Source organism: Chlorocebus sabaeus, chromosome 24 (assembly GCF_047675955.1).
Source record: "Chlorocebus sabaeus isolate Y175 chromosome 24, mChlSab1.0.hap1, whole genome shotgun sequence".
Taxonomy (NCBI): Eukaryota; Metazoa; Chordata; class Mammalia; order Primates; family Cercopithecidae; genus Chlorocebus; species Chlorocebus sabaeus.
The window spans coordinates 36,905,006-36,932,794 of NC_132927.1; the positions used below are offsets into that span (position 1 = coordinate 36,905,006).

General features: G+C 43.3%; 2 protein-coding genes across 2 annotated transcripts; both read left to right on the forward strand.

Moving 5' to 3' along the window:
- The first annotated feature begins 8,537 nt into the window (after nt 1–8,537).
- Nucleotides 8,538–11,191, forward strand: SIX6 (SIX homeobox 6). The gene is made up of 2 exons (XM_007986861.3): nt 8,538–9,361; nt 10,468–11,191. Exons 1-2 carry the CDS (start codon nt 8,790–8,792, stop codon nt 10,634–10,636), a joined length of 741 nt encoding a protein of 246 aa, XP_007985052.1. The 5' UTR covers nt 8,538–8,789; the 3' UTR covers nt 10,637–11,191.
- A 1,202-nt stretch (nt 11,192–12,393) lies between these two features.
- LOC103229111 (uncharacterized) lies at nt 12,394–15,912 on the forward strand. Its single transcript, XM_007986860.3, has 2 exons — nt 12,394–14,664; nt 15,219–15,912. The coding sequence occupies exons 1-2, from the start codon at nt 14,331–14,333 to the stop codon at nt 15,512–15,514; spliced, it is 630 nt and encodes a 209-aa protein (XP_007985051.2). The 5' UTR covers nt 12,394–14,330; the 3' UTR covers nt 15,515–15,912.
- The last annotated feature ends 11,877 nt before the right edge of the window (nt 15,913–27,789 follow it).

Genomic DNA, 27,789 nt, shown 5'->3' on the forward strand with positions numbered 1-27,789 from the left:
ACGCAATGCAACCTTCAAAATGATAACATATTTATGGTCAAGAAAAATGTTCAGAAAATGTTATCAGGAAAAAGCTATAAAACAGTATGGATAATATGAAGTACTTCCATCAAAGGGGAAAAAATGTGTGTTTCTGTGCATAGAGATAAATGTCCATAAAGATATGCACCTAGCACTAATAGTAGTTATCTCTAACAATAGCACTACAAGAAACTCATTTTTTACTCTATATAACCATAGTGCTTGGATTTTTATTTCAATGACCACGTATTGCTTTTATAAGAAGAAAAACGAACAAAAAAAAAGATATTTCCAGTAGGAAAAAACCCTAGCACTCCAGATGAGGATGATATATGAGAAAAGGGCACAAATAGCAACAAATGAACTACAGCAGAGGGAAGAATGGAGAGGAATGCGTGTGTGCATGTATGGGTGCATGTGTGTAAGTGTGAGTGTGTGTAATAAGAATAGACTGTCTAGGGCCAGGTAAAGGAGGATCACTTGAGGCCAGGAGTCTGAGACTAGCCTAGGCAACATAGAGAGACCCTGTCTCTACACACACACAAAAAGTATTAATTAGCCAGATGTGATGCCATGCATCTGTAGTCCTAGCTACTAAGAAGGTTGAGGTGTGAGAATGGCTTGAGCCAGGAGTTTGAGGTTGCAGTGAGCTATGATTACGCCACTGCACTCCATCCTGGGCAACAGAGCGAGACCCTGTCTCCAAAAGAAAAAAAAAAAAAAACCAGCAATCACATGAATCCTTATAAAATGGGGGCAGAAAGAGTTTTCACATCTATACAACCATACACAGGAGAGAAAGTAGCAAAGAAGGAGGCAGAGATTGGTGGGATGCAGCCACAAGACAAGAAATGCCGGCAGCCACTAGACGCTGGAAGGGGCATGAAGAGGCTCCTCTAGAGCCTCTGGAGAGGACATCGCCCTGTCAACACCTCAATTCAAACTTGTTGCCTCCAGAACTGTGAAAGAATAAATTTCTGTTTTAGGCCACTCAGTTTGTGGCAATTTTTTATGGCAGCCACAGGAAACAAATACAGCGGGCATTTGGGGAATTTCATGTGAGCTATCTATTGACTTCTTTAGACTAATTTATTGCAACAGCAGTGGTCCACAGAATAGGAAGGCCTACTTCAAAATAACCTATTGCTTGGAAAGTTTCGAGAAACCTAAGGTAGGCACCAAAAGATTATGAGACCCAAGACAAGACGGAAAGTGAGACATCACTAAGACAATATGGCCTAATTGATATATTAAGTGGGTAGTTGCCCACAAGAGGGGAACTAACACTTGTTAAGAATTTACTATATGTCAAGCACTGTGCAAGGAACAGTCATTCATAATCTCATTTAATCCCTACAACTATCCCATAGGATAAGAATTATGCTATCAGATAAGGAAACGGGGGCCCAAAATCATGTGGTTATTGCAATGATTTAAACCTAAAATATTAGAAGTCCTTGCTCTACTGCTTTATCTGCTTCTATAAAGTTTAGTTTGAGAAGCATCACTGCCCTAAAATACCATTATAGTGACACTATTTCCCTCTTCTATGAAAACCACTCCCCGTCTTCCCATCTACCTTCAGGAATCGAGTATTTTATCTTTGTCTATCTCACAGTTTTAACAAGGCTTAGTCTAGTGAGGAGGTCCTAAGCAATGGGGAATAGGAAGGAGTCATGGAGTCAGAAGAAACACAAAAGAGAAAAGGGAACATAAATATGAATTATTACAACACAGAGAAATACAACCATTGGGAAATAATAAATCTTTCAGAGACAACAAAAAGGATAAAAAGGTAAAAAAACAGAAAGGAGATGAGAGGGATAGAAAGAAAACAACTAAATGAAAGATAAAAACTAAATACTAAAATTCAAAAAAATCAGTTCAGCCCCCAATTTTAATTACTGTAAAGATATATAATCTTACATTAATTTCACCAAAACCAAGGCATAACAGAGAAAGTAATAACAGATAAAACACTAAAACAGAAAAAAGATTAAAATTTCATAGTTTGAAAGACCTGAGAACAAAAATCTGCTGTTAAAGGAAACATGCACTCATTTCTCTGTCCCTTAATTTTTTCTGCCCATATAATTCCCTGCCAGAGCTTTGCAGCTGGTCCCCACTGGGGCTTAAGCAGCCTCCTCTCTGTGTTTCCATTTAAAAATCTTTATTTCAATAGGTGGGCCTAGAGCATCTGCACTTCCAAAATTACCACACAACTGATCCAAAATGATTGAAACAAAATTGGTTTCAAAAATTGCCCTTAGGCTGAAAAGAAGATGAAGGCTAACATTTCAGACCTAAAGAAACATTTATCACAATTCTGTGGTCTGTAATAGACTTCTGTAGTTGTAATAGAAATGTTGACAGCTTGTTAATTATAGAAATGCTTGTGAGCATCACTGTTATTCTTTTGGAAGACCTGACAAAAGAGTTCAGAGGTTTTTTTACTTAAACCAAGCTTTACAACACCTCAAGTCCAATCTCTTTTCCTTACGGGCTGCAATCAGTTCCATTTTTCCTGCCAGTACACAGTGTGCTGACTCAGGGAAGGGTCTTCAGTACCACCACACTCCACCAGTTTCCACCCCCACTCAAAAAACAACAAAAATCCCAGAGACACATTTTTGATTCAAGGGTTTTTAGGGCTTGCAAGGGTTACACCACCTGACAAGACCCAGAAGTTGAAGTCTCTCTGAGGTTCTTCAACTATGGTACACCAAACTCTGAAAGTCATAACAGCATGAAATGGTACTGGACCTTACACACAGCAGGCATTAATAACTATTTGTGTGTGATACAGAACTGCCCTCAAACTCAATTGGAATTAAATTATTTTCCTTGGGTAAGAAAAGTAAGGTATATAATGGATAGAATTTTGAGCCTATGTTTTAAACCTATCTCTGCCATTAACTAGCTGTGCAATACAGGTAATCATTTAACCTCTTCAGTCCTCATATTTTATTCATTTATAAAATAGAGATACACTAACAAAAACTTTCAACCACTGTTCTCTGTCCCACTAATTATTCAAAGAACATAGATCCTAACAAGATAGAAACAACTTCACCGTTCCCACAAATATTTACAAGCTTTATAAGTATTTGGTTATCCTAAGTATCATTTAAAATAAATTTTAAGAAAAAACAAAATTACAGTAAGCTCTTAGGAACAGATTTTATTAGTATGGCCTAGACCCAAGATGAAATTGAAAGTGCCCTGAGTCCTTTGCAAATGCTTCAACTCCACAATAAACCAAACTTTAGCAGGTTTTCTATGTCTGTGCCTTGTTGATTATTTGGGGCAAGATCCTTGGGGTCAAGGTTTCTTAACAGCAGTGTTATTGACTTTGTTATTGTGGGGTCTGGCGGGCCACTGTTCTGTTCATCGTAAGATGTTTAGCAGCATCTCCGGCCTGCGCCCACTAGATGCCAATTGAGACTACCAAAACTGTCTCTAGATATTGACAAATGTCCCCTGGAAGTGGGGAAGCGGGGGGAAACAAAATTTCCCTCAGTTGAGAATTGCTGCTTTGAAGGGTAAGATGTCATGTGCGTGTATTTTTTTATAATGCAATATTTAATAAGCACTTTTTGTGAACTAGCTGGATCAACTCAGATAATTTAAGGTATTTGTTGAAGGCTGATGCCTCTATTTGACTTTAGAATACTTAGAAGGAAATTATGATTTACTATGCATATAATACAAACGGTTGATACAATGTATGACACATACAGTTTAATATGAATAATATTTGGTGCATCCCAGAGGACATTAAACAAACTTACATTCTTTCACGTCATTGAATTTTAAGGTTTCCATGTGTGTTTTAGAAGGATATTTCGATCTTAGATTCGAAAATTGTCAAAAATAACCTGCTGCTGGGAAAAAAGTAATGTCCCAATAGAGAACCATGAACTAATCATTCTTTCACTTATTCAACAAATGTTTCATTACTAATAATAAAAAGTGTTTTTAAGTGACAAGCTGGCTACATTTTTTAGCACTAATCCTTCAGGCAAGAACCCACTGGTATGTAGCTCTAAGCAAGTAATGCAGTAGTGTGGTTAATCCTGTAAACATTTAGGCTTCTCCTAAAGAAGTAGACTACAGAAAAATGAATTTAAGACCACAGTTTATATTACAAGGAGTATAATTTGTAACATGCTCTTTGACTTAGATACAAATTTTTATCCAAGTGCCTAGAATCAACCACAAGCTAGAAGTCAAAACACAGTTGAACCGGCAGCCTAACATTTTTTAAGAAAACATTACTACTAATTAATCATCACTGTGAGGTAGCGCATTGTCCCACATTTAAACTTATACAAATTTCCTCCAATTAACAATATAAACAATTTTGTACCACTTGAAAATGTCACTTAAAAATAGCTGATGAAGAATAATAACAAAATATACTAATCTCTTAAAATGAGGTCAATATTTTAATTGTAATACTTTTTTGCCAGTTAATTTAACAACACTAGGAAACCTACAAACATTGCTCAAATGGTGTTTGTTCTCAGAAATATACAATTAAAGCGCCTTCTCTGTTCTTTGTTACAAGGTGCACGATGGCAGGGGGGGAATGCGTGAAATACAGCAATCTACCTTGGCAGTTTATTAGGATAGTTAGTAGTACTTTAAAAATCGAATATTGAATTCATACCAAAATCTGAAGGTCTGTACTATCAAATACATGAACAAACACACATCTATATTTATGCATACAATATACTTGAAAATCAGAATGCCAAATAAATGTTTGAAAGTGTAAATTTTTAATACTGTAATTTCAAAGTCTGAAAAATGCCTTTTAAAACTTTCTAGATTATTTTTATACTTTTTTAAAAGTAGAGTTATAAAAATTAAAAGCCAGTTGTCACTACCAACACTCAGCTTTGAGACACAGGAAAGGGAAACCAAGATCTCTTCCAAAGTCCAAATCACACAAAAGACTGGGGACCTCATTGTCTTCCAGTCTGTGACTTTCAGATGCAGCACAAATGTCTTTATCAAGGAATTCAGACGGACTCAATTACTGCATTCTTAAAACATCTCATTATGTGAAATTGCGTGAGAAAAAAAACAAAAACACATCATTTTAAAAAAGACATTTGACTTAGGAAAAGTCAAAGAAAAGATAAGATTGGAACCCAGAGGTAAGAAAGTATTGACTTCTAAGCACTGCTCTCCTCTGGCAAATGTGAGCTACTGGTCGGCAGGGTGTAACAAGAATTCCACCTGTCCTCTACTCTAGAGAGGAAAATCAGTAGGGGCAGAGCGAGGAGTGAGATCCCCATATGTGCAGAAGTCCCACACTGAACTCCGGATATTTCTGGCATAAGCCTCAGAATTCCCTGGGGCACACTGCCTAAATCCAGCAGCAACAGTTAGCTACAGAACCTGCCCTTGGACATCATCTTCTACATGCTTTTTTCTCCATATTTGCCCCGCAAAATGCAACTCTAGAGAAAGCTGAGTACATGTCTATGGATTCCCGGCAAGACCCGAGAGTTTGTCCAAGACCTCATGTCTCAATCTACTAGCTGCAAACCAGCGGTAGAAAGTTGCAAAACCACCCAGACAGGCCCAAGGCCAAGTGCTGCCACTGTACTTTCTTGATTTCCTGGTCAAATGCAAAAGAAAAATGAAATGTGGGATAAGAAGTGAGGGGTTGCCTGGAAGGTTGGCACAAAACCTCAAAACTGGTAAAAGAAAAAAAAATTACACCCTTCTGTAAAATTAAGAAAAGCCAGCCCGAAGATACAGTTTTCGTCTGGCAAACCTAGGAGAAGTACACCTTAAGGGTGGGGTGAGGGTCACCGCCTTCCCCCAAACAGGGTTATTTCTAAGGAATCCCGTGAAGCTTCCCTCTTTCCCAGGGGGCTCGGCTCACATACTTCTTCCTGTTCGTCCCTTCCCCTTGTGAAGCCAGGGAACAAATAAGTGATTCCAAGGTGCCCTGGCGCAGTCTATTTCCTTTGGGTTAATAAAATTAAATCAAGTCCCTTGCGATGGCGAAGATGGATCTCCTGATAGTAGACCCCGACCTCCAGGCGCTTCTCAGTCCCTTCCTGCCGAGCGACCAGACAGTGCTCGGACTCTGCCACACGCAGCCCGCACCCTTCTGGCGGCTCCCGCGCGGCCAACTCAGACTCTTAGTTCCAGTTGCCCGCAAGTCTCAGAAGCCAAAGCGCCCTCATCTAATTATCTGCAGAACTATTATCCAAGAAATGGGTCATAGGATAAATATTCCCATTTCCTGGATGGGGCCCCTAGACTGTCGACTTGCTCACAAAGATTAAGGGTAAGAAACCAGCTCTCCCCGAATGTGCCACTTCCAACTGTCCAGCAAAAGGGCGAGGGGGACGTGTGGTCTTCTGGGGCATGGACAATCTCTCCCACCTCAGCAACTAGGCGCTGGGATCCGGGTCGGCTCTCGGCTCGGCTCGCAGGCTGTAAGGTCTCCGAGGACCCCACCGCCTCTCCTGCATGCTAAGGGTGCGGGCCAAACAATTTCGCAAGCAATAGCCCGCAGAGGAACCATCCCCAGAGGGAAAATAAACCTCTGCAAACTGGAGCAAGGGGGTGCTTTCCTTCCCTGGCCAGAAGCTCCGGGATCGCAGCCCTCCCGGGTCCGGCTTCATCCCTGCCCGGCCCCCTCCCGGGCCCTCATTTTCTGCACCGCGGATTCTCCTCCGCCTGCATGTTCGGGGCCCTTGTACGCGATGTTTCTTTCTAAAAGTTGTCCTGCCGGCTGATTCAAAAGTCGCTCCAAGGGAAATAAGGTTTATGCTTTGTCATTATCTTCATCGCCCTCTTTGTTTTGCCCCTGCCCTGTCGTATTTCAAGAAAATGAACTCTTAGAAAAGAAAGCCTCTCCGTTGAGGCGGTTGGCAATCTCACAGAAATGATGTAAATGGTTTCAGGGCTTTTTTCTTCCCCTCTGCTATTTTTTTAGAGTGAACTGTGAAGATCTGTGAAAATAATATCAGGGTTTTCCGTCAGAACGAGCTTTGCCCTGCACTCAGGCGTGGCGTGATCTGACCCGACACCTCCAACCATCTGTGCTATCTATCTGCCTTCTGATTTACCAGATCTGTACAAGCCGCATACAAATTGTACTTGATACTAAAGAAAAGACAGTCGGGCCCAGTCCAGTTCGGCGGTGAACATTCTCATCTCATTTCTGTCTAGGGATGGACCTCCCCAAAACGGTTTTCCTGGCGTTTTTGTTATACAGCCCCCTACCAGTTATATTTTTCAGACTAAACAAACCCCTACCACAGGCCCGGATGAGATCATGGTTTCTTGGACCCAGGCCTCAGAAAATGGTACGATGTGGACTGCCAATTGGGAATCAATAAAAGTTGCCAATTCACTCTACTAGCCCAAAGTCAGAGACACCAAGTCACTCCTTCCTCACTACAGGAGGGGTCAGTGCTCAGCGGCTTAAGAAGCGCTTTCTAGGCCCCCGCATTGTAGTGGATTCCTTTCTGTATTGTATTTTTACTGAATTGCTTTTGGGCTAAAATGCCAAGGTTAGAGTTGTTATCCCCAGCTCAAGAGGCATATGTTCTAACACAAGGTAGGGGCAAAATAAGCCTGCAAGGAAAGGAGTTAAGTCGATATTTTTAAAAAGATATCGGAAATAAGCTTTTAAGTTGCTGTCCTGACCTACCAATGACTTCTCGGCTCTAGATGTGGCTGTACTGCACATTTGTTCAAGCCCATTAAACTGGGGGAGGGGGAGAAAGTATATTTATCCTCTCTATTTGGAGGTCCCTAGAGCCCACCCTTCTTTTCTTAAAGTGTCTGACTTCGTGGTCTGCATCTGCGTTATCAGACGTGAGCATGTCCTTGTTCTCATTTAAAATTTTAGTGGGCTTTGAAGGGAATAAGGCTAGAGTTCAAACTGACCTCTTCTACAGATCCCTGGTCCTGTTCCTGCTGCTCCAGATTTGCTTCCCACTCAGCTGCTTTGGCAACTGGAAACGGGAAGAGGGAGGCATGTAGAGATGGGTACTTGGGAAAAAATGAGAAGATCGCTTCCCCCCACCCGCTTCCTGCTCCCACCGCAAGGTTTGCTGTTTCGCTACAACTAAACTTGCGAATTCTCGGAGCATTTCAGTTTGGGTCAGTCCTCTTTGTCCTCTGGAGACCTCTCGACCGAGACAACGCATCGCCCCAAAGTGAATTCCTGAATTCCTGTAGTATCACTGCTTCTTTGGTGGGAAAGGGGAGGGAGGGGTAGAGTGGGGTGGGGGAGGGAAGAAGAGTGAACGCTGCCGCACTCGCCTCTCTTTTTCTCCCAGACACTCGCATGTCTTTTCAACCTCCAGGTTCTGCAAAATACTGAGGAAAAGTCCAGGGACTAGCGGCGGGCGCTGTCGAGCACGGGGAGGTGCTGAAACAGTCGTGGCTTGCTGGTCCAAGCTTTGATTGGCAGAGCCAGCCGGTGACTGACAAGGGGTCTCCATGGCGCCCGTGCCGCCAATCCGCCCACCCCAGTAGCGGAGCCAGTTCTCCTGCCGGCGTGCTTGAGCCGAGCCGAGCCCGAACCCGGAGCCGCGGAGCCAGCACCTCCTCCAGTCAGGGCCGCCCGCTCCCGGCCGTTGCGCCACCGCCGCCACCAGTCGTGTGTCCCCGCTGCCCCAATCCCCCTCATCGACAAGAGCCTGGCGCACTCAGCCAGGCCCGCGGGCATCTGCTGCGTGTCCCGCTCTGGGCTCAGTGCCCTCGCCGCTGCCGGAGCTGCCTCGATGTTCCAGCTACCCATCTTGAATTTCAGCCCCCAGCAAGTGGCCGGGGTATGCGAGACCCTGGAAGAGAGCGGCGATGTGGAGCGCCTGGGTCGCTTCCTCTGGTCGCTGCCCGTGGCCCCTGCGGCCTGCGAGGCCCTCAACAAGAATGAGTCGGTGCTGCGCGCACGAGCTATCGTGGCCTTTCACGGTGGCAACTACCGCGAGCTCTACCATATCCTGGAAAACCACAAGTTCACCAAGGAGTCGCACGCCAAGCTGCAGGCGCTCTGGCTTGAAGCACACTATCAGGAGGCTGAGAAGCTGCGTGGAAGGCCCCTGGGGCCAGTGGACAAGTACCGAGTAAGGAAGAAGTTCCCGCTGCCGCGCACCATTTGGGACGGCGAACAGAAGACACACTGCTTCAAGGAGCGCACGCGGCACCTGCTACGCGAGTGGTACCTGCAGGATCCATACCCTAACCCCAGCAAAAAGCGTGAGCTCGCCCAGGCAACCGGACTGACTCCCACGCAGGTGGGCAACTGGTTCAAAAACCGCCGACAAAGGGACCGAGCAGCTGCAGCCAAGAACAGGTCGGTACCTAGAGGCCTCCGCGATTTGCGCGCACCGGGGAGGAGGCGGGTGGAGGCACCTCTGGCGCTGTTACCCAGTCCCTGGCGACTCCAATTCAGCAGGAGTTGGGAGCGCGGTCTGTCTCGGGTTAAGAGACCACTCGCGTTCTGGGTTTCTGGAGTTCCCTTCCCGGCTCTGCTTCCCCACCCACTGGTTCTCCACGCCTCCTGGCAGCTGCAGCAGCTGGTCCCGGTCACCAAACCAAGGCTTCACTGGGACGGAGAGGGGAAGAGAAACAAAAATTAAAATCCTACAATTAGAGACCCCAAGACCCAAAGCTAATTCTTGTCAGCCTGGGCACAGGCTCCTACTATTAATGGAAGCCTGACTTATTAGCAGTGTGTCGGTTTCATGTTAATTATCATTTTCAAAGCCCAGGTGCATCCCTCCGTAATGCTTTGAAAACAGTTTTCAATGGACTTTTGAGAAATAGGAAGTCGAGTTTTCCTCTTCCCATGCGCTGTCTGCCACCCTTGTCTCAAAACAGCAAACTAGTCGATGGGCCGAGGCTTTTCATTTCCCGGAGTGTGGATCTCGATGAGCCAAACATTTTGCGGAAGAGCCCAGCCTCATCCCCCAGGCCCAAATGCTTCTTACAATCCTTTTTCCCTTTAGGTCGGGCCGACCCGATCCAACACGATCGCGGGAGCACTGACTCAGGCGTATGCCCCAGGCAGACGCACCATTAGAAATGGAATCCCATGTCCCCGGGACCGATTTGTCCTTGTCACCCACGCTTCGTTTATTTCCTGACAGTCCTGTTTATCTCCCAAAGGTGGACAACAAATGGGGAGGACCCTGCAAGCCCAGTATACCAAAGACCTGGGAGCTGGGGCGCTGAGAAAGGGCGCGAATGATGGTGGGGCACAACAGTAGGGGCCCGCGGAGGGGCGGCCGCGGACTCCTGCCCGACCTCTGTCGCCTTGCCGGGAAATCCTCGCCTTAACTGCTAGGGTCTACGGAAGAGCCTCTGGCCGCCGGGCTGGAGGGATGCAGGAGGTGGTGGGGGCGGGCGACGGGCGGCTGTGTTACGAGCTGTGACCCGTGTTCCCTTTCTTCCCCGTAGACTCCAGCAGCAGGTCCTGTCACAGGGTTCCGGGCGGGCACTACGGGCGGAGGGCGACGGCACATCAGAGGTGCTCGGTGTCGCCGCCAGCCCGGCCGCCAGTCTATCCAGCAAGGCGGCCACTTCAGCCATCTCCATCACGTCCAGCGACAGCGAGTGCGACATCTGAGTTGCCCATCCAGGATGCTAAGAAGCAGATTCCAGTGTAAAAACGAGAAAAACAAAATGAAAGAGGGAAAGATGAGAGACCTGCAAATCCAGCGCCAGAGAAGCCAGGTGACCAGGGACCCACGCGCTCGGGTTTGCCATTTCCGGCCCCACACCGCGGCCAGCCTGGCTCCACTGGCGCCCTTTGGCCGCGACCACGGGAACCCGCGGTGAGGCCTGACCCAGCACCACGTTCTTCTCGCTTTGCTTTGTCCTAAGGATTTTGCTGCAAAGTCGCCTTCGGAACCGAACTGCAAGCTGAGCGCCTGCCCAGATTCTCCCATGGGTATTTCACGTCAAAAGGACGCTGTTATATATGTATAACTTTTGCTTTAAAGTTTTTTTTTTTTAACAAAACATATATATGCTGTTTATTTACTTATTTAAGAGACCGCCATGGTAGGTTTCTCTGTAGCTTGGGGAACTTGCTGTTTCTAAACATGCAGGCTGGTGCTGATGGGTTCTGTGTGGAGAAGCCAAACAATAAAACAACCTAGTGGGCAACCTTCTTAATTAAGGGAGCTGCTCTCAGATTCCGTTTATTATTATTATTATTATAAAGATCATTCCCTTCACCAGGCATGCAGGGACCCTTGAGCAAATGGTCTCCGGAAGGTCTTATCTATATATCTTTTGCCTTCTTTGGTGCTTCCTGGTGTATGTTTTAAACAACCTATGGTAGGTCCATAACCACCTCCCACATCAAATTACATGTATGTGTATATATGTATGCACCTATACAAACACATATGTATGTATGCATACACATGATATATTTAAGGCTAAAAATTGGCAACATGTGAGCGTCCTCTCTAAGGCAAGTCCCCGCATCCCCAGCACAGGTAATTATGGCATGTCCACTTGACACTTGTTTATATGAAGTGTCAACAGCTTTCAGGAGCAATTTAGGAAGCCAAACTCTAGAACTCAATAAATGAGTCCTATTTTCTAAAAATGCAAAACTATCCTGACTCAGACTCTGCAACAAGAAAGGCTTTCTACCTCCTTTGAGGCCCCCTTCCATACAATAGCAGCAGGCACCCATGATCATGCTACAGTGAACATATACTGCATTTAGGGTTGACCTATTACTAAAATAAGACAAAAGATGACAGGAGAGGTTGTAAATAATTAGACTAACATCTTCTTGCTGCAGAATTGGGTTTTAATGAAATGAATGGTTTTTAACAAGAGGGATACTGAGATGGGGGAAACGATGTAATCATGTCACATATTGAGGGTAAAACAAGGCTGTAGAAATAACTGGCATTTTAAAAACCTAATCTCCGAAGTAAGCATAGAACAAGTCATCAAGGGCCCCATTGTCCTCGTAATGGCCTCAATTAAAATATAAAATATTTTTAGCATTTAATTTTTCCTCGTGCACATGCATGTGTGCACCTACACATGAACAAATGCATGCCTATACAACACAAAAACATCTACCATCTTTGCACTAAGAAAATAAATGCTAGCCAGAGCCTCTAATTTTGTTCCTAGTGAAACAGATTGCCTATTATAAAATTTGACATTGATCTTTAAATCACTTGAGCTGACTTCCCTCTTTACTGTCCCCATCCCCCAATTACAGCCTTTTCCATTTGCCTTTCTGTCCTTAGAAGATGTTCTTTGGATCAGAAGCCTGCTAACTTCTTTAGGCAGAAGTGCCAAAGTGCAAAACAAACAAAAATAAGTGAATTCATGGAAGACAAAAAGCAGCCAAACGGCAAGATAGACAATGGAAGCCCAGGACCGAGTAAGGGTTGATTTTTGGTTTCTAAATCGCTTAAATAGATTTGGCTCATTTGGACTTTATAAATGTTGTCATTGTGTGTGGTGGCCCTTATCCAGAGAATTCTTGAAAATCAAAACTCTCTTGCACAAGAGCTTTAGATGGAAGGAGTGGGTAAGTCTTCGTGATAAAACTGGTGTTCTTTCCAAAAGCAAGCAAAAGCCCTCCTGTGAGTCCTCAAAGGCTCCCATGGTAGAGCTTGGTCAACACTTAATTTTGTTTCCTAGAGCCCCAGATAGTTCCTAGAATGCCAACAAGGGGCCGGCCAGGACTAGAGGGAGGCCAGGAGGGGACTCACTGTCAAGGTTATGCAAGTGCAGCAAGTGCAAGGCATCTGAGATTGAGTGCCTCCTTAAATTTTGCACTATAAGTACCTCCCTTGCCTCATCCTAGTCCTTAATCTGCCAAGGAGTAGCCACGGATACCCACTCTTGTTCCCCAGCCCCACTCCACCCTAACTATTGGGCTGTCCAGAACTAGCGTTTGGAGAAGTTTGTTGGCAAATTTTCTCATTTATGCTTCCAGGTCTGAGAGGGATGGGAAAGAACTAACTAGTGGAATAATGTAAAAGAATTTGAGATTCTAAAAATCCCACTCCAGCCACCAGTTCAAATGATACCTAAAAGCAGAAGAAAATGTCCATTCTGCAGTGTCAAGAAAATGGGGTAACTAGGGAACTAAGCTTTCTCTTTACAAAATAATTTTTAAGTGACAGTTTATTGCTTGAACAAAAAGAGAAGACCAAACAGTGATGGAGGATTTTTAATTCCTGCTTTGACAAAAGCCTTTAAACTACATCTACCATTTACTTAAATTAACAAGCTGCCTACATTTTAAAGTAGCTATTCTGTTTCAACAATCTGGAGATGTATTTATCTAATTTCACTTTAGAATCTGAAGGGGGTGACACATGCAAGATTTTTTAAAATGTTTATCTGAAATGTGATGGCACCTAATTGCTTCTGTGAATAACCAATTCTTTGGTGACCACATGTTGGAAATTAGTCCAGATCTTCACAGAGATTTATTTTATTTTAATCTTTCCAATCTTCCCAAGGACATATAAAGGGTTTCTTTTTAAGACTTTTTCCGTATCAGCCTCATTCTGGTCTTTAGGGTTTTGGGGGGAAAAAAAATCCAGGTAGTGGCAAGGCTGAAGGTTTCTGAATTTGACAAAATCTCTATAAAATGGGTTTCCTTCCTTTCTTTTCCTGCAATTCTTCTGTCACAATTTCCCAAAAAGCAGTTACTCCAGCAGATTGGAAAGAGCATTTTTATATTAAATATTTCAACGAACCTGACCAATGTTAAGATTTTACCCCAAGCCCCAGGTCAGGCTCTTTCCCGGCTAATAAACATTTCAACCACACTCCAGTTTCACCAAAAAAAGCGACGGTCCCTGCTGCTCCCCAAATGCCGCAGTTCCTCTCGCCTCCACGTTAATGACCCACTCCGCTTCCACCCGTCACTCCCTCCTTTCACTTCCCCAGTTTGTTTATAAAAAATCTGGGAGGGAGGGGAGAAGAGGATGGGGGTGGGGAGGACTTGCTCTTTGTTTACATTAAACAAATGACAGGCAAAGAGCTCAAGCAAAGTCTTCCTTGACCTCGTTCCCTCTCCCTAATTTTAACAAAAAGGAAAAAAATATTGTATCCAAAGAGAATGTGAATGGGGCGGGAGGAAAGGAGAAGCAGCTTTTCGCTCTATTCAGCGGGGACGCGAGAGCGCGGACGATTTCCGCTCCTTTTGTGAGGCGGGGCCCGGGGGCGGCCGTGAATGGGGGGTCTGTGGAGCGGCCCGCGGGGCTGTCAGGCGGCTCTGCGTAATCAGGGCTAATGACGGCGGTCGGGCGCTCGGCGGGACAATGCGCGGGGCCGCGGGGTTTTGTCGGCCTGAATGGCTAATAGGTTTGCCTGTGAGCTGCGAGGGGGCGGTATCGGGGAGGAGGCGGCGGCGAGGAGAGAAGGGGTCATTGTCCGCGCGCTGGCCCGGGCGCCGAGGCGTGTCCCTGCCTGCGCCGCCCGGCCACCCCCGGGCCCGGCGCCGCCGACGGGAAGGCAGCGGCGGGGAGGCCCCCTGGAGGCCTGCTGGGAAATGGCGGCTGGAGCGGCCGGCGCGTGGGTCCCCTCGGGGAGGCTCTCCAAGCCACGGTCCGCTCCCAAAGAGAAGGCCAGACTCGGCCCACAGTACCCAGGAAGGTGAGTCCTTCCTCGGGGGCCCAGATCTCCCCACGGAGACCACGGAGTCGCGATCTGGGCCCCCGAGGAAGAAGAGGCCCCCCTCTTCGCGCACCCACCTTTTCCATCCAGCGCCCCGCGAACTCGCGGACGTGTAGGCCCCAAGCCACTCCTACTGTTGGGCTTCCTGACTCAGCGGCTCGAGGAGAGAAACCTCTCAAAACCGGGGGACCGAGAGTGGTTCAATTTAAACCTAGGTGGAGAATGAGCCCACAGGCGCGGGCCCCAGCAGCTGCGGAGGCGCGCGCCCGCCCACTCTCGGGCGCCTGAAGTCGCAGCGGTTGCCCAGCCTCGAGCCTGGGGATGCGGCGCGCGCCGCGGTCTGGGCCTGCGCGAGAGGCTGCCGCGCGTGTCGGGCCTGGGCCTACGCGTGTCTGGCCTGGGCCCGCCGGTGCAACGGCAGTTGTCGCCACCGGCCCTAGGCCGCGCCGAGCGAGTCGCCAAGAGGGGCGGGAAGAGGGGAGAGGTCCCAGACCAGGGAGCAGGACCTAAAGGGGGCTTTCCGCGCCCGGCAGGTCCGCCGGGGTCAGCCGTCGAGGCGAGGAGAGGGAGCCGGGCGCTTCGAGGACCGCATGTTCGCGACAGCACACTGGAGCCCTGGCAGGCCACCTGGGCCCCCTTCTTAGGTTTACAATGGGAAACCTTATTTCCCATTGTAAGCTCTTACAAATCTCCTCCGGCTAGATCCTTATTTGCGGCTATCTTTGCTAGGATTTATATTACCAAACTTCTTCAGACGTGCCATACGGCGAGGGACCGAACTGGTTTTCTTCCCGTTTTCACCTCCTTGTCTGGAGACAAAGGGGTGTGAGGGCGATCCCAGAGCTGAACAAGCAGTTTCACGCCTCCCTGCCCGCTCATGCTGTTTTCACTTGCCCTGTGGTTTGCTCTGCCTGGAACGCCGCCCCCTACCTCGACTGCTACCCTGTCAATCCACAAAGCCTACCCCACCTCCACTAGGTTTTCCGTGAGCCAGTGAGCTCCACACAGATAATGTGCCACTACCTTTTTAAATCCTCCCACCGCACCTTATCTAAACGTCTGTTTTAGCGCTTGTAACACTTTTGCTCATTTGTGTTTGACTTCCCCCTTCAGCCCTTGTTAGAATGTAAGCTCTTTAAGGGCAAGAACCGACTCTTACCCATCTTTGTATTCCCAGCACCTAGCCTAAGTAGTAGGTGCTCAATAAATATTTTAAAGCTGAATGAATTCATGTATCTTCCTTGAAATCTGTCTGCTCTTCCATTAGTGGGGGACCTCTGCTAGCTCAGGAAACATTTGAACAGAAAAGACGAATTATATTGGCTGGACACGGAGTTCACTGTAATCCTCCCAGCTCAGTGTGTTACTGGCTATTACCTACTTGTCGGGTTCTCTGGGATGATTCCATAGAGTGCTCTCTCCCTCTATTCATGTGGTTTTTTTTAGAATCCTGTGACTTTGGGTTCATACCATGAAAATTGTCTTCTCACAATTTTTCCCAAAAGGTAAGAGTAATCCCCTTGGATTTTGAAAATTCTAGGTATTACACTCTCTGAACCCTACAACATAGAATTTCTATTCTGCTTCCAAGATAACTGCTATGGTTTAATGTTGATATCCCTCCAAAATTCATGTTGAAACTTAATCCCCAATGCAGTAGTATTAAGAAGTGGGACCTTTAGGAGGTGATTCACTGCCCCATGAATGGAATGAGTGCTTTCATAAAAGGCTTGAGGGAGTCTGTTACTCCCTTTTTGCCTTTCTGTCCTCCTGCCACATGAAGATGCGGGAAAAAGACACCATCTTAGAAGCAGAACCAGCCCTTACCAGACACAGAACCTAACTGGGCTTTGATCTTGCACTTCCCGGCCTCCAGAATTGTGAGAAATTTATAAATTACCCAGTCCAAAGTATTTCCGTTATAGCAGCAGGAATGGACTAAGACAATAACCCTTTCCTTTCTCCTCCCTCCCACCTTTTCTGTCCTCCGGCTTCCCCACCTCGCTCCTGTGCTGACCTACAAATGATAAAGTAAACCACAAAAACAAAATATGACAAACCCAGACAAGGTGTCCAATTCTAAGATGATAGACTGGTGTCCCACCACTATGCTTAGGCTCACCTAGTGGGGATAAACAGTATCTTTTTCTTTTTTCTTTTTTTTTTTGAGATGGAGTCTCGCTCTGTCGCCAAGGCTTGAGTGCAGTGGCACTATCTCCAGCTATCTCTAGCTGGGACTACAGGCACCCGCCACCACGCCAGGCTAATTTTGTGTATTTTTAGTAGAGATGGTGTTTCACCGTGTTAGCCAGGATAGTCTCAATCTCCTGACCTCATGATTCGCCCGCATCGGCCTCCCAAAGTGCTGGATTTACAGGCATGAGTCACCCGCACGCGGCCATTAAAATCTTAAATCACAAGGGCTCTGTGAAAATGCTGGATAACAAACTCATCTCTCTTTTAAAATTTAATGGGCAGAAGCAAGTGAACTGTGTATAATTTTGAATTCTGATAAAATATATATAAGACTGCCTCTTGGAAAGTCATTCTAGCCTGGCACAGCCAATCTGCAACCTGAGAATACTAAGTTACTGTTTGTTTTTCTTACTGAAGGGATTAGTCTTGAATTTTCTAGCACAAAATCAAACACTTAAGTTGAGAGGGCACATTAATTTGGCACATGAAGAGTCTGGTGGACAAAAATTTATTATGCATTTCAAACATTTTCAGATATTTAAGATTCCTATAAAAGATTTGCCCATTTAAATTAATCACCATTTAAAGCATTTTCCACGGCATTGGGTAAACTCCTGACTTTCTATAAATTCCTGCTAAATTATGTATTTGAACTGAAGACCTATACATGTATATCTTATCTAAATAAATTATTTTTGCAGATACTTGTGACTGTATGAAATGAATTTGTCCATTTAAATAGAAAGCAAGTAGGAAAAAGAAAACTATACTGGACACAGTCTGTGGACAATGGGCTGGCACCTGAGAAGGTGGGATCAGACAAACCTGGCTTGAAATACCTAATCGCTGTGAATTTGAGAAGTCACTCAACTCTCTGAGCCTTAGTTTTTACTTCTGCAAAATGGGTCGATAATATTGAGGAATATTGTGAGTGTTATTGGGTTAATGCATGTAAAGCACCTAGCACAGACCCTCACATGTAATAGGGGTTTAGTGAATGGAACTTCCCTTTCCCCATTTTTCCTGTTAAATGCTAAGGCAGAGAAATAAGCTGTACAACTCCCCTTAAAAATTGTTTTTAATAGATGTACATATTTGTAATATTGAATTTAAATGCTAAATGCTTTCCTTAGTACTAGAAGCACCTTCCACTCACCACCCCCAGTAGGTAGGACACAATATGTTGGTTTTCCAGCAATGGCATTGGAGGAGCTTGTGCTCACATACCATCATCCTTTTACTCTGCCTGTGGCTGCTTGTCATCTCTGTGAAGCTCTCCAAAGGGATCCTGGCCCATCGTGAAAGTCAGGATATCCCCGAGTATAAAGTACGATCACTGAAAAGGTAACATAACATTTTGGGGAAAATGCAAGGTTCATTTCTTTGAGAAGAAAGTAGTGATCTCACTTCAATTACACTCACATGACTCTTTTTATAGCTAGTAATAAAACATTTCACTTGCACTATTTCACTTCCTCACAAGAACCCTGTGAGGTAAATCAGCGGATAGGGGGGTTCCCATCTTCCGGATGAGGAAACTGAGGCTCATTACTTGCTCAAAGTCACAAGACCAGCAAGGAATCCAGATTTTGTAGGGTTTGAAGCTTACACTATTTGGAGGGCAGGGGCACTCTTTAAGATTAAAGATACAAAATTATGAGTACAAATTGGGCACAAAAAATAAATAACAATAATTACAATTTTTTTAACCTGGCAAATACAACAAACCACAAAATCCAGGCAAGTAATAAAATCATTTCATTAACTGTCTTACATACCTCTAGAATTGTTTTTTCCCTACTATTTTTCTGTATATTCTTTAATTGCTCCTTTGTATGACAATTTTATTATACAACCTCAAATAGAAAGATAATTCAGTCTTTACTATGGGTTGGTTTAAATATTTTTATTATTGATAACTTGGAAAAGTTTCTCGCAGTTTCATAGTTCATTATTGGTAATGCCCTATATTATTTTTAGGATTTGCATCAAATATGGGAAAGCCTCAATGAAATTTCTTCCATATATAGGCAGTAAAATTTCAGGACACTGCAAGTTTCCTTGAGCAATAACCCAGTAAATAATCTTTACATTGACAACATTCATTAACTAGTTTGTGATCAAGGTATTACACTTACAAAGAAGTAACAGCAAATCATAAAAATATAACACTAAACTCAAACTAACTATATATCGAACTCAAGTTCCCTTTAACTGCCAGCTCCCAAAAATGACTATGGTTACTCCACTGAAACCCAACATGAAGGGAAATGGACAGAGGGAAAATAGGAGTGGAAAGAGACAATGATCTATTGTTGTTAAATTGCCTTATTTTATAAATTTTCAAAAACTGCATGATTATGTGAACATATTGCTAGAACCACTTCCAGGGTCTTGGAAGAGACCTGTGCAAGTAAGGAATCTTTTTTTTTTTTTTTTTTTTTTTTGAGACGGACTCTTGCTCTGTCGCCCAGGCTGCCCAGGCACGATCTCTGCTCACTGCAAGCTCCGCTGCCTCCTGGGTTCACGCCATTCTCCTGCCTCAGCCTCCCGAGAAGCTGGGACTACAGGCGCCCACCACCACACCCAGCTAATTTTTTTGCGTTTTTAGTAGAGACGGGGTTTCACCATATTAGCTAGGATGGTCTCGATCTCCTGACCTCGTGATCCGCCCGCCTGGGCCTCCCAAAGTGCTGGGTTTACAAGCGTGAGCCACCGCGCCAGGCCAAAAGTAAGGAATCTTAAAGTGTCATTTGCTCCAAGGTAATTCTGCCTGTGCACAGGCCCGGTGAGTGAGTGATGAGAACAGGTTTTCTGACTCCAAGTCCATTACACTTTTCTATTACCTGAGACATAATGTATTTTCTCAGAAAGTTTTGATAAGTTTCTACTGAAATCCTGTTTTAAAAAATGGCTCACAGATGGAGGGAGAGTGAGTTTAAGATTGCAACTGGAGAGCTGGCCCTGAGTAGAACTGTGAGGTACACAGGTTACCCCTTTGAACCTGGTTACCTTTCTGTTTCCTTTTGGAGGTCTTTCACCTTGTCTGCTTACAGGTGCCCCATCCTAAACTGTCAGAAGTCCTTCAATGTTCTTCACCCTCCATTTATCAAAATCTATTCTCAGTTGTCACAAAAATCAGATAAACCAATTCACATCAACATGCAAATAGAGCTGCTAAAAGCTTGATAAATTACCTACAGATGGGGGCCTGGGAGAGTACTTACTATCTGTTAGGAAATAATCCTTTAATTCAATAACCCCAAATCACTAATGGTAGCAATTCAGACACCACTAGCAGGCTAGTAGAAAATTATTTTTGGTTGGAAAAGAGCCAAGTACCCTTCAAATCATTCCATTGAATTAGATGACTGCTTTGTGAGTCAGATATCACCAATATTAAAAGTAAAATAAAGCAAAAACCTTTTCAGGCTCCTCAAGTTTTCCCCTCAAGAAGCAATTTCTTCTCTTCACTCCCCAACTTCATGAGAGAGTAGCCTACATTCTTTGCCTCAGTTTCTTCTCTAGGTATTTACTCCTTAACCTTGTGCAACCTGTCTTTTACTCACATCATTACATTAAGACAGTTGCCTCAAAGGTCACTTTACGTGGTCAAACTACTCAACCTGTTGATCTTCAACTCTGTGAAGCATCCTGTCCTTCTAAACAGGGCCAAGATTAAATTGAGGCAAGCAAGGTGACTAAGGTACAAAATTTAAGGAGGCATTCACTCTCAAGGTCCTGCAAGTTCAGGGTTGGCATCTAAGAATTAGTACTCCCTTAAATTTTGCACCATACATGCCTCGCTTGCCTCACCCTTGTCCCTGCCTTCTTCTGAAACATAACTGAACTTCTTACCATATTCAGAGCATGGAATGCATTTTGCTACCTTCATGACTTTGCTCATGATGCAGGTGTAAATAGACCTTCACACTTGATGCCTGCATGCATCCCTTCCTGCCTTTTTCTGTGGCAGCACACTTAGGGAACTGTTCTTTCCCAACTCAGTGTATTTTGGTTGAGGCCGCCAAACAGTACCTCCCACTCCCTCAACCCACAGTGAGGTATAACCACAAAGTTGGGCCAGTCCTTTCCAGAAATTTATGAATTAGAAGTAGAGGAGCAGTTTTCTCTGTACTCTTGGATTGAGAGCAGTAAGAATATGATGCTACAGCCATATCACCTATTACAGGAAGGAGGCTCAAGGAAAAAGAAAAAGAATAGAAGAAGGAGAGACAGAAAAGGCTAAGACTGGTAAAATATTTGTATGCTATTGACACCAAAGTTGGGTTCAGTTTTGTCTTGTGTTTTGGATGCAGGAGCTAACATATATCCTCCTCCCTTTGCACTATTTTTTAAAAACTACTTTGAGTTTCTATTACTTGCAAACAAGAGTACTAAGTTATAAAATAGAATGTTCTTTCTTTTCCCTTACCCCATCTACACAGGTACATAAACCCAACTATCAGGGCTCAGCTCTAAGGTCATTTTCATCCCAGAACCATTTTTGATCCATGTCATTTAACTAATCTCTCCCTTCTCTGAACTGCTGTGATATTTTATGCATCTTTCATAGTAGTTAGATTCATAGCTTCTATCTTCCACTATACTATGTTTTCTTCAAGGATAAGGTCTATCATCTTTGTAATCTTCCAAGAACTGAGTACAGGATTTTTGCCACCACAGAAAATCAGTAGATCTTTGCTGAATAATTGAATTAAATGAATGAATGAACATAACTAAAGAATAGCCAGAATCCTTATGTTTTATTTCAGGAAAGTTTAGTCTGAATGAGCTGAAGTTATTTACAAAAAAAAAAAAAAAAAGAATTTCCTTTTCCAAAGAAAAGTAAAAGAAGGTATGGCCAACTGATTGCTAGACAAAGATAGTGAGTATAAAAGGATGCCAGAGTCTTTTTGTAAGTGGGGAATTAAGACCTTACATTTATATTTATTCATATCTGAATAAATAAACTCTGGAAAGATACACATGAAGCTATAAACAGTGGTTTTGAGTTTGGGGGACCAACTGAGCAGATGGGAGATATGGGTGGGAGGGAGACTTTTCACTGTATACCTTTGTATAGTTTAAAGTTTTAAAATCATGGGAATTGATGCCTATATTACATTTACTACTTAAGATGTTATAAATCAAATACCAAGCTGCTTCCTTTAGCTAATGGGAATGCTATTTTAGCTAATACACATTATAAAATAATGTGTAAAGTAGGTTTTGTGGTAGAGATTATTTGCCTACAAAATGAAAGGAAAAATCTAGATGCCTAATGTAATATGCAGGCAGTGATAGCACCATGGTCAGGTTTTAAAAGTGCTGTGGTTCAAATAACTTAGAGATAAAGATGATGTGCCCTGAAAAATTCTGTTAGAGGTCTCAACAAATGGTACAAACAGTGACGATAATAATGATGATAAGGACACTAATATTGAAGCTAAACATGAAGGGTTCAAATAAAATTTCTTCCTATTAAAAACAGTATAATACAGAATCCAAAATTTTTCATAATCTTCATCTATTAACTAGTGTTTCTCTTTCAAGTGGAGGGGAAGATATGTCCTTTTGTCAGAACTTTTTGAAATACACACTTTCAGATGGGTGAGTTTTGTTGTATATAAATTATACCACAATAAAGCTGATTTTTAAAACATGTCAACTATTAGACTGAAGAGGACCTTAGATATTTTGTGTAGTCATCCTCAATATTTTCATCCAAGTATTCCTTTTGTTTCCAATTATACACTACATATCTTTAAATATCTTGTCACCTAAATGAAATCATAAAAATGACTGTGATGGATAATACTTATAAGCAATAAAATTAATTAGGTTTACAGACAAGAAAATCTTAACCTCATTTTGCTAGTTTAAAAGTTGAGAGTCAGGTCTTTTCACATAATCTACTTAGATTCTAATTTATAATTAGCTAAAATAGCATTCCTGTTAGCTAAAGGAAGCAGCTTGGCATTTGATTTATAACATCCTAAGTAGTAAACTTATTTTTTTCTTTTTTAAATTGTACTTTAAGTTCTAGGGTACATGTGCACAACGTGCAGTTTTGTTACATAGGTATTCATGTGCCATGTTGGTTTGCTGCACCCATCAACTCGTCATTTACATTAGGTATTTCTCCTAATGCTATCCCTCCCTGAGTCCCCCAACCCCCAGCAGGCCCTGGTGTGTGATGTTCCCTGCCCTGTGTCCATGTGTTCTCATTGTTCAACTCCCACCTATGAGTGAGAACATGCGGTGTTTGGTTTTCTGTCCTTATGATAGTTTGCTTAGAATTATGGTTTCCAGCTTCATCCAGGTCCCTGCAAAGGCCATGAACTTATTCTTTGTTATGGCTGCATAGTATTCCATGGTGTATATGTGCCACATTTCCTTAATCCAGTCTATTATTGATGGACATTTGGGTTGGTCCCAAGTCTTTGCTATTGTGAATACTGCCGCAATAAACATATGTGTGCATGTGTCTTTATAGTAGCATGATTTATAATCCTTTGGGTATATACCCAGTAATGGGATTGCTGAGTCAAATGGTATTTCTAGTTCTAGATCCTTGAGGAATCACCACACTGTCTTCCACAATGGTTGAACTAATTTACAATCCCACAAATAGTGTAAAAGCGTTCCTATTTCTCCACATCCTCTCTAGCATCTATTGTTTCCTGACTTTTTAATGATCGCCATTCTAACTGGTGTGAGATGGTATCTCATCGTGGTTTTGATTTGCATTTCTCTGATGACCAGTGATGATGAACATTTTTTCATTGGTCTGTTGGCTGCATAATGTCTTCTTTTGAGAAATGTCTGTTCATATCCTTTGCCCACTTTTTGATGGGGTTGTTTTTTTCTTGTAAATTTGTTTAAGTTCTTTGTGGATTCTGGATATTAGCCCTTTGTCAGATGGGTAGATTGCAAAGATTTTCTTCCATTCTGTACATTGCCTGTTCACTCTGACGATAATTTCTTTTGCTGTGCAGAAGTTGCTTATCAACTTAAGGAGATTTTGGGCTGAAACAGTGGCGTTTTCTAAATATACAATCATGTCATCTGCAAACAGAGACAGTTTGACTTCCTCTTTTCCTAACTGAATACCCTTTATTTCTTTCTCTTGCCTGATTGCTCTAGGCAGAACTTCCAACACTATGTTGAATAGGAGTGGTGAGAGAGGGCATCCTTGTCTTGTGCCAGTTTTCAAAGGGAATGCTTCCAGTTCTTGTCCATTCAGTATGACATTGGCTGTAGGTTTGTCATAAATAGCTCTTATTATTTTGAGATCCGTTCCATCAATACCTAGTTTATTGAGAGTTTTTAGCATGAAAGGCTGTTGAATTTTGTTGAAGACTTTTTCTGCATCTATCAAGATAATCATGTGGTTTTTGTCGTTGGTTCTGTTTATGTGATGGATTATGTTTATTGATTTGTATATGTTGAACCAGCCTTGCATCCCAGGGATGAAGCTGACTTTTGGTTTGCCAGTATTTTATTAAGGATTTTTGTATCGATGTTCATCAGGGATATTGGCCTAAAATTCTCCTTTTTTTGTTGTGTCTCTGCCATGCTTTGGTATCAGGATGAGGCTAGCCTCATGAAATGAGATAGGGAGGATTCTCTCTTTTTCTTTGGAATGGAATAGTTTCAGAAGGAATGGTATCAGCTCCTCTTTGTACCTCTGGTAGAATTTGGCTGTGAATCTGTCTGGTCCCGGACTTTTTTTGGTTAGTAGGCTATTAATTATTGCCTCAATTTCAGAACCTGTTATTGGTCTATTCAGAGATTCAACTTCTTTCTGGTTTAGTCTTGGGAGGGTGTATGTGTCCAGGAATTTATCCATTTCCTCTAGATTTTCTAGTTTATTTGCGTAGAGGTGTTTATAGTCTTCTCTGATGGTAGTTTATATTTCTGTGGGATGGGTGGTGATATCCTCTTTATCATTTTTTGTTGCATCTATTTGATTCTTCTCTCTTTTATTCTTTATTAGTCTTGCTAGTGGTCTATCTATTTTGTTGACCATTTCAAAAAACCAGCTCCTGAATTCACTGATTTTTTGAAGGGTTTTTTGTGTCTCTATCTCTTCAGTTCTGCTCTGATGTTAGTTATTTCTTGCCTTCTGCTAGATTTTAAATTTGTTTGCTCTTGCTTCTCTAGTTCTTTTAATTTTGATGTTAGGGTGTCAATTTTAGATCTTTCCTGCTTTCTCTTGTGAGCATTTAGTGCCATAAATTTCCCTCTACACACTGCTTTAAATGTGTCCCAGAGATTCTGGTATGTTGTGTCTTTGTTCTCCAATTGGTTTCAAAGAGCATCTTTATTTCTGCCTTCATTTCCTTATTTACCCAGTAGTCATTCAGGATCAGGTTGTTCAGTTTCCATGTAGTTGTGGGGGTTTGAGTGAGTTTCTTAATCCTGAGTTCTGATTTGATTGATTGCACTGTGGTCTGAGAGACAGTTTGTTGTGATTTCTGTTCCTTTACATTTGCTGAGGAGTGTTTTACTACCAATTGTGTGGTCAATTTTAGAATAAGTGTGATGTGGTGCTGAGAAGAATGTATATTCTGTTGATTTGGGGTGTAAAGTTCTGTAGATGTCTATTAGGTCCGCTTCGTCCAGAGCTAAGTTCAATTCCTGGATATCCTTGTTAACCTTCTGTCTCATTTATCTGTCTAATATTGATGGTGGGGTGTTAAAGTCTCCCATTATTATTGTGTGGGAGTCTAAGTCTCTTTGTAGGTCTGTAAGGACCTTCTTTATGAATCTGGGTGCTCCTGTATTGTGTGCATGTATATTTAGGTTAGCTCTTCTTGTTGAATTGATCCCTTTACCATTATGTAATGGCCTTCTTTGTTTCTTTTGATCTTTGTTGGTTTAAAGTCTGTTTTATCAGAGACTAGGATTGCAACTCTTGCTTTTTTTTTCTTTCCATTTGCTTGGTAGATCTTCCTCCATCCCTTTATTTTGAGCCTATGTGCATCTTTGCACGTGAGGTGGATCTCTGATAGGTCTTGACTCTTTATCCAATTTGCCAGTCTGTGTCTTTTAATTGGGGCATTTAGCCCATTTATATTTAAGGTTAATATTGTTATGTTTGAATTGTTATATTGAATTATGTCATTTTGATGTTGACTGGTTATTTTGCCCGTTAATGCATGCAGTTTCTTCATAGCATTGATGGCCTTTACAATTCAGCATGTTTTTGCAGTGGCTGCTACCGATTGTTCCTTTACATGTTTAGTGCTTCCTTCAGGAGCTCTTGTGAGGCAGGCCTGGTGGTGACAAAATCTCTCAGCATTTGCTTGTCTGTAAAGGATTTTATTTCTCCTTCACTTATGAAGCTTAGTTTGGCTGGATATGAGATTCTTGACTGAAAATTATTTTCTTCAAGAATGTTGAATGTTGGCCCCCACTCTCTTCTGGCTTGTAGGGTTTCTGCCGAGAGATCTGCTGTTAGTCTGATGGGCTTCCCTTTGTGGGTAACCCGACCTTTCTCTCTGGCTTTCCTTAATATTTTTTCCTTCATTTCAACCTTGGTGAATCTGACAATTATGTGCCTTGGGGTTGCTCTTCTCAAGGAGTATCTTTGTGGTGTTCTCTGTATTTCCTGCATTTGAATGTTAGCCTGCCTTGTTAGGTTAGGGAAGTTCTCCTGGATAATATCCTGAAGAGTGTTTTCCAACTTGGTTCCATTCTCCCCAGCACTTTCAGGTACACCAACCAAACATAGATTTGGTCTTTTCACATAGTCCTATATTTCCTGTATGCTTTATTTATTTCTTTTTACTCTTTTTTCCTCTAACTTTGTCTCCTCATTTTATTTCATTAATTTGATCTTCAATCACTGATATCCTTCCTTCCACTTGATTGAATTGGCTATTGAAGCTTGTGCATGCATCACGAAGTTCTTGTGCTGTGGTTTTCAGCTCCATCAGGCCATTTTAGGTCTTCTCTGCACTGTTTACTCTAATTAGCAATTCATCTAACCTTTTTTCAAGGTTTTTAGCTTCCTTGCGATGGGTTAGAACATGCTTCTTTAGCTCGGAGAAGTTTGTTATTAACAACCTTCTGAAGCCTACTTCCATCAACTCATCAAACTCATTCTCCATCCAGTTTTGTTTCCTTGCTGGAGAGGAGCTGCAATCCTTTGGAAGAGAAGAAGTGCTCTGTTTTTTGGAATTTTCAGCTTTTCTGCTCTCATTTCTCCCCATCTTTGTCGTTTTATCTACCTTTGGTCATTGATGTTGGTGACCTACAGATGGGGTTTTGGTGTGGATGTCCTTTTTGTTGATATTGATGCTATTCTTTTCTGTTTGTTAGTTTTCCTTCTAACAGTCAGATCCCTCAGCTGCAGGTCTGTTGGAGTTTGCTGGAGGTCCATACCGGACCCTGTTTGCCTGGGTATCACCAGCAGAGGCTGCAGAACAGCACATATTGCTGCCTGATCCTTCCTCTGGAATCTTTGTCCCAGAGGGGCACCCGGCTGTTTAAGGTGTCTGTCAGCCCCTACTGTGAGGTGTTTCCCAGTCAGGCTACGCGGGGGTCAGGAACCCGCTTAAGGAGGCAGTCTGTCCGTTCTTGGAGCTTGAACACCATGCTGAGAGAACCACTGCTCTCTTTAGCACTGTCAGACAGGGATGTTTAAGTATGCAGAAGCTGCCTGCTGCCTTTGTTCTATTATGCCCTGCCCCCAGAGGTAGAACCTATAGAGGCAGTAGGCCTTGCTGAGCTGCATTGGGTTCCACCCAGTTCATGTTTCCCAGCCTCTTTGTTTACACTGTGAGCTACTCAAGCCTCAGCAATGGCGGACCCCTCTCCCCCACCAATTTGCAGCATCACAGATTGATCTCAGACTGCCACGCTAGCAGTGAGCATGGCTCTGTGGGCATGGGATCT